This window comes from Phoca vitulina, unplaced genomic scaffold (genome assembly GCF_004348235.1).
Source record: "Phoca vitulina isolate PV1807 unplaced genomic scaffold, GSC_HSeal_1.0 scaffold47, whole genome shotgun sequence".
Lineage (NCBI taxonomy): Eukaryota > Metazoa > Chordata > Mammalia > Carnivora > Phocidae > Phoca > Phoca vitulina.
In genome coordinates, this window is record NW_022589750.1 from 6,726,652 (window position 1) to 6,744,412 (window position 17,761).

The window sequence follows — 17,761 nt, forward strand, 5'->3', positions numbered from 1 at the left end:
TCTCCCCACGCATGGCCCTTGTGCCGTGGACAGAGCTGGGATGGAGTCCGAGTTTGCTGGCTGAGGCGGGGGCAAGAATGAGGCCGGGCATAATAAGTGAGCAGAGGAGTGCAGAGTCCCATAAGAGGGTCGGGGTGATGGAGGGCCTGGCAGGTGTCCAGTGAAGAAAGAGCAGCGGTTAGCTCAGGCAAGAGAATTGAGGGTTTCCTCTGGAAATGAGGACTGGGAGGCCTCCAGCCCACTTAAGAATTCATCTGGAGCTTCAGTCTGACTCTGTCCTGTAACCACAGGTGGAAATCCCAAACATTCAGAAGCAGAGGAAACACTTAGCAAAGCTGGTGCTGGACATGGATTCTTCACGAACAAGGTACAGAAGCGTTTCTTTGCTTTCCTTTTTGCTTCTTGGAAAAGTGATTGTATTTGGGGGGTGGGGAGGGGTTTGTGGGTAGAGGCATTTGTTGAGTGTGTTTTCATTCTCTTAAGGTTTTCTTAATACCCCGACGTGGCAGGCACTGGAGGTGAGCGTCGTGAGTCAGAGATTTGGGGTCCCCGCTCTCATGGGGGCTGTAGCCCAGTGTGGGAGACGGAGACCCTAGATAGGCCAGTGAACACATAGCGATTTCAGGAGTCTGTAAGTCCTGTGAAGAAGGTAGCATGGTGCAGTTTTAGAAGAGAGTGATGGAGAAAGGGAGGCTACAACATTAGGTAGGCTGAAACAGGGAAGGCTTCTTAGAGATGACACTTGATCTGGGACCTAAATGACAAGAAGGAGGCAGCCATGCAGAGATTGGGCACAGGACATTGGGTCCATGACAGCAGGAACAGCATGTGCAAAGGCCCTGAGGCAGAGGGTGAGGGGAAGATCAGGCTGCCATATTCAGGGTACAGCACCAAGGCGGCGTGGCCGGGGTAAGAGCCAAGGGGGGCATAGTAGGAGCTGAGCTCAAAGAGGCAGGGTGGGTGAGGTGTTGTGTCTAAAGAAGGGGGAAATTTCTGGTTCTGGGACCTGCCCACCTTTTCCTGAAGCCAGTGGTATGTAGCTCTTCTTTCTGTAGCCATCCTCTGAACCTGAGGCCAGTAGGAGGGAAGCAGCATTCTAGCTGTGCTGCTCTCCTCCTGCAGTGTCTCTCAGAAGCCTCTGGAAAGTGCCTGTTACAGCAGGGGGGCTCCAGAGGCCCTGAGATGCCATTGACTCTGACCGCCATATGTCCTGATGGTGGGTATACAGCTTCCTAATTCTCGCAGTGGTGTGTGCACCTAACTCTGCAACTGGAAGGAACGCAGGTTCCTGAAGATTAATATGGAAGGAACATTTTGGTGCTACCAGAGGCCCTTTGCAGGTCAATTTTAATCCTCTCCTTACCTCTTTTTAATTTTCTTGAGGAAAAGAAACAAAACCAGAAAATACTGATCTACTCGGGCTGAGAGATGTAGTATAGGGTCCTGAAGCCGGAGTCCGAGGTGAGGTGGTGAGATCCAAGGTCACCTGTTTTCGAGACCTGTGAGCTTGGTCAAGTCAGTCAGCCTCCCAGAGTTGCAGTTCCGTCACGTGCGCGTAGGTAGTAAAACCGTTCATGAGTTGACGGGAGGAGGTTGTGTTGAGTGTCGGTTGAGATCACGTTTGTCACAGTGCTTCCCAAGTGCTAGATGGGACCCTGGAATTCTGCATCTGGACCAATACGAAGTGTAGGGCGGTCCTCCCAAGACCAGAAATAGAACAAGTTAGAACAGCAGGGAAACAAAGATGTCTTTCGTTAATTTAGTGTTTCCCAAACTTCAGTCCACCCGACCAGTTTTGGACATCTGAAACCACGCATCTCGAAAAAAGTCGGTCCGCTTCTTCAAGATGAATCCGTTCAAAAAATGTTAGAGCCCTACCACACATCGAAAGGCACTACCCTTTGCTGTAAATGCCAGGTAGACACAGAAGTGAACGGGACAAAAGCAAAGCCGGTGATGTTAAATTTTACATCCTGTTGCCTATGGAAGGCTGTGATCCCGAAGCTCATCTCCTTCTGTTAAGAAGGAAGAGGAGGAGGAAAGTTGTCAAAGTTTTTCCGACCCAGGTCTGAGGTTCTCTCCTTAGCGCTTGTGGAGGAAGACCGAGCAGGCTGCGTGGGGAGTATGGATTTGGCATCACGGACTACCGTATCCTCAGACCACGGCCGCTTGCCGCCCATGACATCAGCGTTCAAGACCCACATCTGGGGAGTCACACGAGGAGTAAAGACATGCTGATTGTCAGGAAATCTCTACCACCCCCGTCCAAATTTTTATGCTTCTAAACTTCAGTCGAGACCCTTGACAACCTTTGTCTTTTCAGAAGCCAACCCACCCCAACTTCCTGCCTTTTCCCTAACCCCTCACTCTTGAGTCAGCATGAGGACCGCATCCCAAGATACAGCAGTGAGGGTAAGACCAGATGCTATACCATTGAATAGCAAGGATCACCAGCCGCTCTTCAGGGAACAGTGGGTTCTTCCTGCCCCCACCCCCGCCCCACCCTGCCTCCCACTGTGGTCACTTTGTAGGTTCTTTTCTTTGCGGGATTACCAAACCTTTCTTTAGTCCCTTTTTGTCGTTCCTGAGTTACCTTGAATTCTACAACAACTTGGGCGGATACTGTCAAATCCACCTCCTTTATCCAATGTTTAATTAGGTCCGAATCCAAGGTGTGTATTTGCCTCAATTCGAGTAAATCTGGCTTGTCTGCTTGGAAAGCCAGTCGTACAAGCCTTAATATCCTCAGAGAAGACCGAAGCTTAGAAGTTGAGTAAAAGATGATAGATAAGGAGGCTGGAGGAAAAACTCAAGGAAGCTTTATGCTGAATTTAAGATTGCGAATTGAATTGAATTGAATCGAATGATACACAATGTCTTTTCTGTGATAGATTTGGTTTGGCAGTGGTTGTAGAAGGAGCCCCGTTCCTTCCCAAAGGCTGCCTCAATTTTTCTGAGGATGTATCTCAAGATCAACCCTTCTCGGTCCAGAACGCTTTATGCTTCTGCTGAATAACTATGGACTAAATTTCATCCTCCCTCCCCGAATTCACATGTTGAAGCTCTAACCCCCTAATATGACTCTATCTGGAGATAGGACCTTTCAGAACTAATTAAGGTTAAGTCAGGTCATAAGGGTAGGGCCTTAATCCAGTTGGGTTGGTGGCCTTCTAAGAAGAGGAAGGGAGAGATTTCTTTCTCTTTACACACTCACTCAGAGGAAAGGCCCAAGCGAGGAGATAGTAAGAGAGCTTCCACCAGACCCAAACGCTGCCAGAACCTCGATCTGGAGCTTCCAGCCTCCAGAACTTCTAGAAAACTAATTTCTGTTCCTTAAGCCACCTAGTCTATGGTATATTGTCATGGCAGCCCAGGCAGATTAAGACACCTGCCTTCTCTGGAAGTAGGTGAACTAATATAAATAAAACAAGAGAGTTGGGGGATGGATACTGGGCAGCTCATGGAATTAAAGAAGTAGCTAATTAGGAGAGATTTTAGTGCCTCCAGGACGGACTGCACAGTCTCATTGGCTTAGAAGCTGTTCCTCACCTCCTACCTCTCCCACATACAGGCATCTTAGATCCAGTGTCTTCATAGTCCCTTGGGCTCCTGTCTCCCCAGCATGAGACCTGTTCCTTTTGTTCTAATTGTAAAAGTACAGAGGAGAGGGTCCATTTGTCTAGACTTTGCTTAGATGCCACTTCCTTGGCCTGTCAGTTGGTCAAGGTGATGAAGGATGGGTGTGGGCTTGGCTTGCATCAGGGACCCTCACCTGGGCCACTCACGGTGAGGGTCATTGCAAAATCGGCAGGTTCCCGGGGCGCCTGGGTGGCTCAGTTGGTTAGGCGTCTGACTCTTGGTTTCAGCTCAGGTCCTGATCTCATGGGTTGTGAGATCAAGCCCTGCATTAGGCTCTTTGCTCAGTGGGAATCTGCTTTGCTTGGATGTTTTTTCCCTCTGCCCCTTCCCCTGCTCTCTCTCTTTCTTTCTCTAAAATAAATAAATCTTTAAAAAAAAAAACAAAACAAAACCCTGGCAGCTCCCTTTGGCCCACACATCAGAGCAGGAGTAGGGCAGGACCTCACAAACCGGAGGATGCCAATGACAGAGGAAAGGAGACTGGACAGATGAAATAATAAATGTCCCTCTAAAGGAACGCTCCTGTCTGCCTTCCAAAAATTCCTCTTTTCGACTTCCCGTTGCCCTGAACTCCTCTTGCCTTTGCCCTCTTGACCCTTTTCCTGATCCCTAAAATTCCGTACCCTTATTTCTGGCCCTTTTCTCTCCTCTAGCCTTCATTAAAGGTAGTATTCTGTCTCTACCTCCCCCAGAACCTATAGCAATGGCACCTTTCCCAGCTAATAACGGTGTCACATCAGAGCAGAACTTTCTTCTTTTTATTTTATTTAAATTCAATTAATTAACATATAGTGTATTTTAAGTTTCAGAGGTAGAGTTCAGTGATTCATCAGTTGCATATAACACCCAGTGCTCATTACATCACGTGCCCTCCTTCATGCCTGAAACTTTCTGCTCTGCAAATTTGAAAGCTCAGACTTCTTGGTCGAGAATCCCTGGTTTCTTCTCTTGCCGGAGCAGGAAAGTGCTTGAGTTTATTTACAGAACAGATGTCTGACAAGGCCACCATACCTTGAAATTCATGATCATGGTCTCTTTTCCCAACAGATTACTGTCCATACACATTTTCCCATGTTTTTCTTGCTATTTTATTATCTGATTTCCACACTCTCATTCTGCATCTTTTTTTTTTTTTTGACAGAGACACAGCGAGAGAGGGCACACAAGCAGGGGGAGTAGGAGAGGGAGAAGCAGGCTTCCTGCTGAGCAGGGAGCCCGATGCGGGGCTCAATCCCAGGACCCTGGGATCATGACCTGAGCCGAAGGCAGATGATTAACGACTGAGCCACCCAGGCGCCCCTCTCATTCTGCATCTTATCACTATTTTGTAATCTCAAAGTAGGTTACTTCTCTATTGCGAATAAAGTTCCCTATAAAGGGAGGGGGAAAGATCTAAACTGCCAAGAGATTATCTGAAGTAGATATTTAGGGGAAAAGACAGAGGGAAATAGGAAAGAAAAGAAAGGTAGTTTGGGGAAATATCTTCATTTTAATAGACACATATTAAGGATGATTGGGGTTTTTACAAAAAATCGAATCCAGATCTTCGAAGCCTCAAAAAACCAGTGTCTGTTTACTTGATTTTTTTTCATACATATGTTGGTTAGTTGTTTTTTCTTGAGATAGCATGAGCCACATGATGGTTGCAGGTTTGTTTGTTTGTTTATTTATTTGTAGGCTCCACACACAATGTGGGGCTTGAACTCATGACCCTGAGATCCTGAGATCAAGAGCCATGTGCTCTACCCATTGAGCCAGCCAGGCACCCCTGAGCTTAATCTCATAATCTACCATATTCATTATCAGCAATCTAAATTATAGCCACGACATCTCCTATTTTATTTGACAAAAAAATCCCACAACGCTTTAATACTCTGTTTCAAGTGGCTAAACCGGGAGTTTATTAAACAGATCATTTCTGTCGGGCAAACCATGTGAGAAAGAACTACCCAGGAATTTTTGCAATCCGTATCTGTTAGTTTAGATTTTTCAACATCTTTGAGTAGACTATTTCCTTTGTAATTTGCCCTGAATTCTTAACTCGGATGAGGAATGAATGGTTCCCAAGACATGTGTGTCCATCTCTGGACCTTCAAGCCAGCTTGACATCCCAAAGGCTTCTTAAGTCCTTTTCCTGTGAATGCATTTTTTTTTTTCAAGATTTTATTTATTTATTTAAAGTGAGTGTGAGCAGGGGCAGAGGGAGAGGGAGAGAGAGAATCTCAAGCAGACTCCCCGCTAAGCACGGAGCCAGACCTGGGGCTCGATCCCAGGACCCTGAGATCATGACCTGAGCCGAAATCAAGAGGCGGATGCCCGACCAACTGAGCCACCCAGGCGCCCCCCCTCCCCCCATGAATGCATTTTTTTTAAAGTAACACAGAATCCTTTATTTTATTCTTTTTTGCTAATAGCAAAGAGGACTTTCATTTCCCTTTCTTGTGTCATAGTCTTGTACTCTTCTCTTTGTCCCACAGATAACAAACTCAGAGAAAGAAGAAATCATGTAGAGAAACCACCTAGGGATTCTTGACTCTCAAAATGAGGGTCACATTGCGCTTTGTGCCTCTAGGATGGATGGCCTAAGAGCCAGATAGGGCCTATAGGGCCGTCAGGTTGGGTCCGTACGCCACAGGCCTGAATGGTATTTAAGCAAAACTGTTTATAGTCTGTTGCCCTATTTCATTGGGAGTGTTCACATGACGGTTTCCAGCGTCTCTTGTCAACTGAGGCAGGCCAGCACCCCCACCAGGGTCCCCTTCCCCTCACTGTCCCTCCCGACTTCCCCGGAGAGACTGCAGTCCCCTGTTGGCCGCCCTTTGTCATCCTAACGACCCTATTGTTTTTCTTAGGGCCGTGAAGTGGTTGTGCATCTCAACTGTCCCAGTTACAAGTAGGGAAACAAAGGGTGGACTCGTTTTTTAAGATACTGACCCATCTGACTTGGTGCTCTTACTCCAGGGCCCCTATAAGCCTCTGAATGTACAGACTCCGTGGAAAAAGAACCCACTGCTCATCCCTGCTGCAACTCCTATATTGTCTTGTGTGATCGGAACCTTCCTTCGGGGCTCTTGGTAATTCCCTGATAATGCCAGGGCCGGCAGAAACATCTGTACTTCGCCACGACACTTTCCCGAGCCGCGTTCTCTGACACCTGCTGTCCATACAAGGACAGACGTCGAAGGAAATACGAACGTGGTATCTGAGTGTCGACGGGAAGCTTTTTTGTGCTGACCGGTGGAGATTTGGGCCTTCGGATTCGTTTTGATTCTCCTCTGCTTCTCCTCTGCTTCTCCCTCCCAGCCGACACCCGTGGCTGGCTCCGGCCACGTCGGCGAGTGTTTCCAGACTCCGAGCCCACGGGGAAGGCAGGGAGCGTACGGGGATGACATAGACCGGGCCTCGGACAAAGCACCGGTGATGGTCATCGGGCGACACATTTCCGGGGAAATGGTGGCAGGCTGGGGCATGCCTATCCCCTCCGTGTCCGCCACACCTGCCCCCTTCCTCCTGGGTAGTGTTTGTAAGCCGCTCTCTTCTCCGCGTCCCCACGGTGTTATTCCCAGGGCTCTCCACCTGTCTCACGCCTCCCCTCTTTTTCTCCTGTTTTCCATCAGGTGGCAGCAGACTTCCAAGTCTTCAGGTCTGTCCGGCGGCTTGCAGCCTGCGGGTGCCAAAGCTGATGCCCTCAGGGAAGAAATGGAGGAAGCTGCCAACAGAGTGGAGATTTGCAGGGTACCCTCCCCCCCACCCCCGTCTTTGCTCCTCTTTACCGGGACAGATGGGGGAACCCTAAGGGAGTCCCTTTTTCCTCACTGGCATTTTATTAAAACCTAAGCGGGAGCTCTGGTTGAGCTGAATGTCCCCAAGCTTGCCTGCTGGTGTCTCTAGAGCCTGGGGTGAGCCCTAAGAGTTGGGGGCTTCGAGGCGGCCTCAACAGGGAGGACAGCAGTGCGTTAGCAGCAGGGTTCCCGTGCATCGGGCACAGAGGAAGTAGCCTTGGTATCTCTGTGAAGCTTTTGTGAGGTACGTGAGTCCCACAGAATGGACTCTCGGCCGGGTGGAACAGTTGAGAATTTAGACAGTAGACCAACCTTGACTCGCTGTTGGTATTAAATTGTTTATCTTTTTGTTCACCTGGTAATAATATTTCCTGAGTCACTTGACCCATCTCCTGCCTCCTGGGACATAGTCAACTGTGAAGTTGAAATGCTGACCAGGGAGATAGTCCGCGAAAAGAGGAGTTCCCTCTTGTTAAGAGAGGAATGTCGCATTCTAAGAAATCCATGCCTCTGCCCTTGGGAATGTCAGAAGCCCTTTGTTACACCTGTTCAGACGTTTCCCATCTTTGCCACCAATGTTGTATGGGGCAGAACTAGCAAGACCCCGTTCATGAGACTCTGTGTATATGCACATCTATATACACGTAGATATGTCTGTTCCGGTTTAGATCCAAGGAACAGGAGGATCACATTTTCTGGAAGCGTGCTGGCTACCCACCTGTTGTCTTCATCTCATACGTTTTTGTTTTTTGTTTTTTGCTTTTTTAAGATTTTATTTTATTTATTTGAGAGACAGCATGCGTGAGTTGGGGGAGAGGCAGAGGGAGAAGCAGACTCCTCGCTGAGCAGGGAGCCCCATGAGGGACTCGATCCCAGGACCCCAGGATCACGACCAAAGCCAAAGGCAGATGCTTAACCGACTGAGCCACCCAGGCGCCCCCTAATCTCATACGGTTTTAAAAGAGCGTCGGCACTTGGCGTGCAGGCACCTCTGTTCTTTGTGGCTTTTTCTAGTCTTGTCAGCTTGCCCTCTGGCTTCTCTTTTTATAGCTGCTCTGTGCGGGGTGGCTTAACCTTGCATTCAGGTGACGTTCAGGGTCAGATAGAATTGCTGTCTGGAATTAGGAACCCTGACGAGTCAGTAAAGAATTCATGATCTCTCCGCCTACAGTACCATGGACTCGAGCAAAGTAAGACTTTGAAATACTTCATCAGGTCCCAAGATACATCGTGAGTACAGCTGATTTGTCAGTTGAACTCCCATGTAAAAGACAAATACTTAGCTGGTGCCATTTGTGAAGTCTAACTCTCATGCTGATCTCACTTTGACTCTGTGTAGTGTCTACCCATTTTACCGTGGACTTGTGTTCTTTAGTTAAGAGTCCCATTTCTTACAAAATCACCCCGTAACAGACAAGAGACAGTGGTGTTGAGAGGATGCTGGATATGACTTTCCAAGTACGTCGGAACAGGAGTTTAATACCTTCACTGTTCTGTAGCTCTTTACGTGTGCTGTTTTTTTTACCAAAAAAATATGTTCAGTTCCCTTTGAAAGATTAAAGAAGTAATACGTTTTGCCATAACCAGTGAAAAAGCATGAAAATATATCAAGAAGAAACACCAGTAATTGCCCCCCATTCCTACCGAGCAACCCCTCTGTTTCCAGAGAGAGTGGCCAATTCCCCTTCTTCACCAATATTTATTCGGAATTGTTGTGAACAGTGGTGCTCTGTTACATGCCGAGTGGCCATAAAAGTGATAAAGATAAAGGAGGTCAGCTGTAGAGCCTTTATATAGACTCCCACCCCTTTTTTTCATAATCATACAAACATATGCTCATAGAGAGAATTTTCCTAGTTACTTGTGTGTGTGTGTGTGTGTGTGTGTGTGTGTGTGTGTGTGTTTATAGAACAGTTCTGTTGCTTATATTAATTTACCACTTGCTTTTCTCAATTAATACATCCTGGATATCTCTCCACGTTAGTAGCTATCGCTCTAACTTAGTCTTTTTAATAAAGTCCGTAGTATTCCATCATAGGGATACGTATACACCATGATTTGTGTAACTCTTTTCCTATTGATGGATATTCAAACTAGTATGTTTTGTTTTTTGCCCTCACCAGGAATGATACAATCAGCATCTTTATATGTATATTCTTATGCACTGGTAATTTTTTTTTATGGGATAGCTTCCCCAAAGTGATATTTTTAGGTCAAAGACTATACATTTAAAATTTTGATAGTGACAGTTCACTTCTCTCAAAAGGAAATAGTTCACATTCCCACCAGCAATATACAAAATTGCACATTTCCCCACATCTTTCCCTGTGATGTATATTGTTCCTGTTTTCAACTTTTGCCAGTCTGGTGAGGAGGAAAAAGCTAACTTATCTCTGTTACTGTAATTTTAATTTCCCTGACTATTAGTAATGCTGAGTGGATCTTTGTGTCTTTATTGGATATTCTTCAGATACGCATAGACATTCCCAGGTTGGCAAATTGCCCATTTGTATTGGCAATTGGACCAACGTTTCTGTTTTTCTTAAATATCAATTTATAAATTTTTTTCTCTGCATATTAGGGGTATTAAACTTTCTTCTGTCTGTTGTGTTGCAGATCATTTTTCCAGTCTGCTATTTGCCATTTGGCTTTGTTGATGTCTGCCATTTAAAAACTTGTTTATATACGTGTATTCCTTTGCATGGGAAAATATCCCAGGCATCTTCCACCTCAAGGTTGAAGCATTTGGTGTGGTCTGTGTTTTGAGTATTGGCCATTCCAGCAGAGGTGCAGTGGTGTCTTGTTGCTCTAAATTGTATTTCACAGATGCCGTAAGATGATGAACATCTTTTCACACACTTACTTGCCATCTGTACATATACTTTGGTGATATGTCTGTTCAGGTCTTTTGCCCATTTTTAAATCAGGTTGTTATTTAGCATTGTGTTGTTTCATCTCCAAGTATTGGGGGTTTTTTCCAGCTCTATTTCTGTAGTTTTATTTCTGGTTTAATTCCACTGTGGTCAGAGAGCCAACACTGTATGATTTCGATTCTTTTAGATTTGTCAAAATGTGTTTTATGGCCCATGATGTGATCTGTCTTAGTGGACATCCCTTGCGAGCTCGGGAAGAATGTGTATTCTGCTGTTGTTGGATGAAGTAGTCTGTGGATGTCAGCTCTATCTAGTTAATGGATGGTGCTGTTGAGTTGAGCTCTGTCCATACTGCAGTTCTCCCTGCTGGAGCTGTCCATTTCTGATAGATGGGTGTTAAAGTCGCCAGCTATAAGAGTGGATTCCTGTATTTCTCTTTGCAGTTCTATCACTTGTGCCGCATGTACTTTGATGCTGTGTTGCTAGGTGCACACGCACGAAGGATTGTTACCTCTTGTAGAATGACCCCTTTAGCATTAATGTTGTCCCTCTTTATCCTTGATAACTTCTCTCACTCCGAATGCCAGCCTGGGGGACATATAGCCAGCCACTCCCACTTTCTTTTGATTAGTGTTAACAGGGTATGCCTTTCTCCACCTTTTTACTTTTAATCTATACATATCTTTTTTTTTTTTTTTTAAAGATTTTATTTATTTGACAGAGACACACCGAGAGAGGGAACACAAGCAGGGGGAGTGGGAGAGGGAGAAGCAGGCTTCCTGCTGAGCAGGGAGCCCAATGTGGGGCTCGATCCCAAGACCCTGGGATCATGACCTGAGTCGAAGGCAGACACTTAACGACTGAGCCACCCAGGCACCCCATAATCTACACATATCTTTATATTTAAAGCGGGTTTCTTGTAACCCACTTAGAGTTGGGCCTTGGTTTTTGATCCACTCTGACAATCTCTGCCTTTTAATTGGTGTCTTTTCATTTTTGTTTAAATAATTATTGAATATAGTTGGATTAATATCTACCATAATTGTTCCTGTTTTTTATTGGTTGCCCTTGTTCTTTATTACTATTTCTGCCTTCAGGTTTTCTGCCTTTTGCGTTTTACGTTAGCATTTTATATGGTTTTATTTTCTGTCCTTTCTCAGCATATCAATTATACTTTTTTGGTTTAGGTTTTTTTAGTGGTTGCCTTAGAGTTTGCAGTATACATTTACAACTAATCCAAATCCACTTTGGAATAGCTAGATACTGTTTCATTTATAGTGCAAGTATCTCTTAGTAAGAAAACGTCCCTAGTTCCATCCACTGACTTGTACATATTGTACATAAGCAGACATAAGCACAGGTGTGTTTATATGAATGTATCCATGCATTCATGTGTGTTTATCTGGATACATGGATACATTCACATAGATATGGATACATTGTTGCTATCATTATGAACAAACACCAGTTTGATTAAGAATAAGAAAAATAAAAGTTTTATTGTAGCTTCACTACCCATTCTCTGATGCTCTTCTCTTCTTTGTGTAGGTCTGAGTTTCTGACCTATATCTTTTTCATTCTCTCTTAAAGAACTTTTTTTTTTTTTTTTAACATTTCTTATTAGGTCTATGGGCAACAAAGTTTCTTCAAGTCCCTTTTGAAGGTAATTTTGTAGGGTACAGAATTCTAGGTTGGAGGGTTTTGTTTTTGTTGTTTTGTTTTTGGTTTTGGTTTTGGTTTTTTTTTCTTCCCAACACTTTAAATATTTTACCCCACCCTCTTCTGGCTTGCATGGTTTCTGAGGCAAGGTCAGATGTAATTCTTACCTTTGGTCTTCTCCTGGCAAATGTTTTTAACCTCTGGCTTCTTTGAATATTTCATTATTATTGATTTTCTGAAGTTTGAATATGATATGCCCAGGTGTCATGTTTTTTTTCTTTTTTAACCAAAAGCCTAATATCCCAAGTCATGACTATCTAGCTAATATTTTTTAAATTTAACTATAAGGAGTGGCCACTAGAAAGAATGTTTATCTGGGGGGTAATGAGCTACAAAACCATCTGGTCCCATTTTTGTAAACCAAGCAATCATACAAAACATATGACTGATTAAAATAGATACAAAATGATCAGCCATCATGGTATTTAGAGCTTATCTCTGTGTGGTGGGATGGCAGGTAAATTTGGTTTTTCACTCTGTATCTTTCTGAGTGTGGATTGGTTGCCAAATCAGAAAACAAATGATTTTTGAAGCACATGAAACTCTGGTGATTATTGATGTGTTGTTTTTTTTTTTTTTTCCTTGTAAAGAAAATTCACTAATGATTTACATACATGGAAATTGGATTTAGTTTCCACTTTTATTTCTGACTTTGGAGTGTGGCTTATTTGGGACCCATATTGTTAACTCAGTAAGACAGTAATCTAATTATACCTTTAAAAAACCTTGTGGTATTCCTGAGGGCACTCACAGACGGTCTGTCTGCCTTTTCTAGAATTATCTTTTGGCAAAGCTCGAATGCTGAGTCACTGACGGTGTGTTCAGTGTGACATTTAGTCTTTCAGGGGTCCCTCCTTTTCCTCTGCCTGCTGAGCCATTTTGATCCTTTGACCCTTTGTGTTTTCCCTGACTTGACATACCTCCCTCAGGACTGACTGCCAATGATGGGTGTCTCCTAACCAAAGAAAGCTGCTTGGCGGGGTGGGGTGTGGGGGGGTGGATGGCAGACAAAGTCGACTCCTCTAGAACCTTTGCTAGATTCAGCAGCCCCACAAAGGCTTTCATTGCCGGGATGCTCCGATGAGGGGGAGCTGAGGCTTAGAACCCATTTTATTCCTTGGGGAAGTTACCATTGCTGAGCCTGCGTTTCTCCATCCCTTATATCAGCAAATAGTTACAAAGCCCCTACTAATGTGCAAAGCACATTTCAGATGGTGGAGGACAGACAGGAGATAAGATCCTTGAACTCTCGGTAGCCACTCATCCAAAATTGGAAATTGAGCACTTTACCCTAAGAGAGTTAGATGAGAACTCCAAGTGACATTGTGCTTGGCACTTAGATTGTTCCCAACGAATGTTAATTCATTTCCCCCTCCTCTTTCTTCATTCTTTGAAACTGGACCAAGTGTAGCATTGACTAATCTGTGCTTAAAGCTCTCCAGAGAACAGATTTCCCTTTTAACTCTGTGCCTTGGGTACAAGAACTCTTCCACACGGTTTGCCTGTCAAGGATACTTGAAGAGGAAACAGATTGCTGCTCACATCCCAGTGTTCTCACTGAGAATAGCTTAATGGACAGCTGGAGGGGCTGAGGGTTGGTGGAGTTGGTGCAGAATGCTTGAGGTTTCCGTGCATCAGGCTCTTGCTGAAGCACGTAGTGGGTCGCTTGAATTCATTCAGTATCTGGATCAGCTTTCATGTGCTGTTCTCCTATTTTCTTCAACGCAGACATCATAGATTCTTCTCTCGACTAAGCATCCCTTGTAAAGGTCTCCTACTTAAGGCTCCCAGACAGGGAGGACCTTTAGAGCTCACCTGGCTTGTGCAGACAAGGTCCACACACACGGCATGCTAAAAATCATGGTTAGTGACCGAGTCTGCATCCTTCCCAGAATGTACTTTTACCGTACCTCGCTATGGGTGTTTCTGTGGAACTGAAACCGTTCTCCTCCGGGGAGGACACATTCCAGATTCAGATGCAGTGTTAGGTCGTCGCCCCCTGATCCCACGCAGAGCTGGATAGCAAAGGACAGTTAACACCATGAGATTTGCCTGGGGCATTGACTAAATCCCGGTTTTTCCAAATTTCGGATCAGCAACCCTCCTTTGAACCTGCCCATCTGTCTTTGCCAACTTCCCCCAAATTGGTGTGTTTCTGCCTCTTTCCCATATGCTTGTGATGGACCAGTCAGTGTTGGGGGCGAAGGAGAGCAAAGCAGTTCAACCATCAAGGAAAAGAAAGGGTGGACCATTTTCAGGAGTGGTGACACAGACTACAGAGATGTATGGAAGTAATTTGCACATCACTCCCCCACACCAGCTTTCCTGACTCTGGACGTGGTTCATGCTTTATAATCCCTGGGGAAATTGCCTGGCAGAGGTGCTCGTTCCACACTTACTCATTCTCTGGAGTCATGGCTGGGAAACGCGGGAATGCCCATGAGAAAAGTCCGGGCCATGGCGGGAATCATTAAAAATGAGATTAGACAGCAGTGAAGGTTCTTGCTTCTACGATGTCTAGACTCATGCATTAGCCGCTAGAGTGTTCTCTGTTTTACCTCGGTTGTGCATTTTACCTTCCACAGGACCAGCTCTCAGCAGACATGTACAGTTTTGTGGCCAAAGAAATCGACTATGCAAACTACTTTCAAACGGTAAGGGTCTAGAAAGGTAAGAGCACGTTGGGTTTGCTCACAAGAGTCAGGATGTGAACAGGAAGGAACGTGGCATGGAACCGAAGGGCGCTCGGTGGAGCACCTCATGGGAAAGAGTATGGTTTTTAACTCTTCTGTCTGTGAATAAGTCCAGTCTTCTATTTCTCCTTGTATGGATTTCTCTAAAAACCTAAGAATAAAACTCAACCCATCTATGAAGGTGATCGCGACTCCGTGGTCTGTGGCGGTGGTTCTCAACCAGAGGGTGATTTTGTTCCCTCCTCCAGTGGATGTCTGGCCATGTCTACAGGCACTTGAGGCCATCACCATGAGGGGGAGGAGGTGCATGTAGGGAGGAGAAGTCAAGGGTGAGGCTAGGCATCCTCCAGTGCATGGGACGGTCCCCCAAAGCAAAGAATGACTCAGTCCCAAATGTCAGTCGGGCCAAGGTCACAAAAGCCGGGTCTGTCATAAACAAGGAACTTGGGGAGAAGAAGATAACCCCGCCCCCAGCTCATAATTGTTTCTCATTTCGATTTTGGCCGAAGACAATGACAAGTAGGTATACGGTGATTAATGGGGCCTGTTTGCCTGATTCTCATCGATGAAAGCAGATTTAGACCCGAGAGAAACAGGATCTGAGTCATCCATACTTGAATAATCTGGTCCAAATAATTAAGACCCTGGCTCTCTACCAGGGTAAGTGCAAGGCAAGTCGAAAACAAAATAAAACAAAACCAGCACTAATTAAAAAAAAAAAACTTGAGAGAAAACATACAAATTAAAAATCCAGTTAAGTTCACGTGCCTTCTAAGCTGGGCACAAAACTCAAACCTTAAATGATTGGGGAAGTGATGGGATGATAAGGAAGGTAAGGAGGAGAAAAAGAAGGAGAAATCCCGAAAATTTTAAAATTGTAAGCACCCTGGGCTGGTAGCAGTACCCCAGCGCTGTGATCAGTGAGTGGTCCAGACCTTGAGAGGCGTTCCCTTGACCCCAAAAAAAGAACTGATAAGCATTCCTTCCAGCCTGGAAAGTTTATTTTAAAATAATAGCACTTTCTCAAGTATATTCCATTGGGTATATTTACAGAGATAATACTTTAGAATTTCTGGAACTTAATGACATTTTTGACATTCCAAAGCTTTCTTGGACTGCCTCCCTGCCATTTATGTACCATTTTTTCCCAATGTTCTGATTCTTTTTTTTTTTTTTTAATTTAATTCTTAACTAGTGTTTAGTTTTTACTTGGAGATAATAGTATCTGCCCTCCGTGCCAAGCGTTTAAACGGAGCGATTCTCTCCCCTTTCCCTCAAGCACACCCAGTTGTGTGGTGGGGGTCTCAGAACAGAAATGGCAGGACTATTGCTTACCGAGGTTCATCTGCTCTTGTTAACATTTCAGCAGCTGTTTTAGTGGCGGGAGGGTCAAAACAGGGAAATTGAAAGAATTTGGGTTTTGGGGGCTAGATCATGGAGGCAGAGTAATTTCACCCCCCAAGGTCCTTGAGGATTGCGGACCAAGCCACACGGTTTCTGATCACTTATATATTAAACTGACTTTGCAGAAACCAAGATGTATATACCCTAGCATTTAGCTCTGTCTTCTAGGCAAATGGATTTTTTTTTTTTAAAGATTTATTTATTTATTTGATAGAGAGCATGAGAGCATGCATGCTCGGGGTGGGGGAGGAGCAGAGGGAGAGAGAGAATCCCAGGCAGACCCCACCGAGCACGGAGCCCAACACAGGGCTTGATCCCACGGCCCGGAGTTCATGACCTGAGCCAAAACCAAGAGTCGGACGCTTCACCGACTGAGCCACCCAGGCGCCCCAGGCAAATGGATTTCTAAATGTGTTCCCCGTTTATAGTTTCCTGTTGTACCTCTGTCTGTTGCCTTTGCTTGGAGCATGGGGTGCAAGGCAAGGTAAGGTTGCGGTGAAGGCAAGCCGTCTGTGTCAGGCGCCAGGCCCGGGGTGTTCCCCCCTCATCCTCAGTGGCTCTCCTGCCTTGAAAATGTCCACTTGTTGGGGACTCCTTTGCTCCCGAGGCTAAGGAGGAGGCAAGCTCGAGTCATCACTTGAGGCGGCCTGAGAGAGAGCAGGGGACCCTGCCACCCTCCCTGCGAATCAGGTAGCACCTTCCCGCGGAGGCCCCCACGGCGCACGGCAGCTGTGCTCCCCACCCTCCAGCAAAGGGGATGCTCACCCTTGTGTCTCCTCAGCTCATCGAAGTGCAAGCAGAGTACCACAGGAAGTCACTGGCCCTCTTGCAGGCCGTCCTGCCTCAGATTAAAGCACAACAGGGTAAGTGCAGACCTTCCTTGGAGCGGGGAGGTGGGTGAGGCCGCTTGCCCGCTGGGACGAGACCCTCAGGCCCCGGATCTCCTCCACCCTCACGCACCTCTCAACAGGCCCACGTTGAGACGAGCCTCTAGAACTTCCCACGCTGGTCTCTTGAGCCAGCACACCCACACACACACTGCTCCCCGCAGGGGATGAGTTGGGGGGTGTGCGTGGGTGTGTGTGGTTGGTGCATATCCAGCACGAAGCCCGGCAGGTCCGGACGCAGCTCACCAGCCGTCTGCCCCGCCGGGCTCCTCCCTCCTCCCCAAACCACAAGAATGGAGACTCAGCAGGGCCTCCGTGTCTTGGGGAGTCAGGCAGATCTTTGACCAGAGGAAAAGAAATATTCGAGCGTGAGTGCCCTTCACTGACTGCTGACGGGCCCCTCTCTTGCTTCCCCGCTCAGAGGCCTGGGTGGAGAAGCCTTCCTTCGGGAAGCCTCTGGAGGAGCACCTGATGATCAGCGGCCGGGAGATCGCCTTTCCCATTGAGGCCTGTGTGACAATGCTGCTTGAGTGTGGGATGCAGGAGGAGGTAGGTCCGGGGACGGCTGAACCCAGCCCCCAGCAGGTGTCTTCTCCAGGCCACAGAGCCTGCGGGATCTCCTCCTCTCCCCGTCCCGCAGCACACACATTGGTCCTGCTTTCTCCCGTGAGCCTTCACTTGGATTGTGGGAGGCTGATACCGCTGGCCCCCGAGGAACGTCTAGCCGCCCTCCAGCCGTCCTGTTTCCATATTCCCCAGGATGT

At 46.3% G+C, this 17,761-nt stretch overlaps 1 protein-coding gene across 4 annotated transcripts in view; it reads left to right on the plus strand.

The window, feature by feature from the left end:
• Nucleotides 1-17,761, plus strand: part of ARHGAP44 (Rho GTPase activating protein 44) — a 160,967-nt gene that overhangs the window by 109,448 nt on the left and 33,758 nt on the right. For all 4 annotated transcript variants that reach the window (XM_032431912.1, XM_032431913.1, XM_032431914.1 and 1 more), the window contains 5 exons: nucleotides 291-367; nucleotides 7,257-7,374; nucleotides 14,599-14,667; nucleotides 16,892-16,973; nucleotides 17,419-17,546. In XM_032431912.1, the coding sequence (XP_032287803.1) occupies nucleotides 291-367; nucleotides 7,257-7,374; nucleotides 14,599-14,667; nucleotides 16,892-16,973; nucleotides 17,419-17,546 (474 nt within the window). The remainder of the gene's footprint in view (nucleotides 1-290; nucleotides 368-7,256; nucleotides 7,375-14,598; nucleotides 14,668-16,891; nucleotides 16,974-17,418; nucleotides 17,547-17,761) is intronic.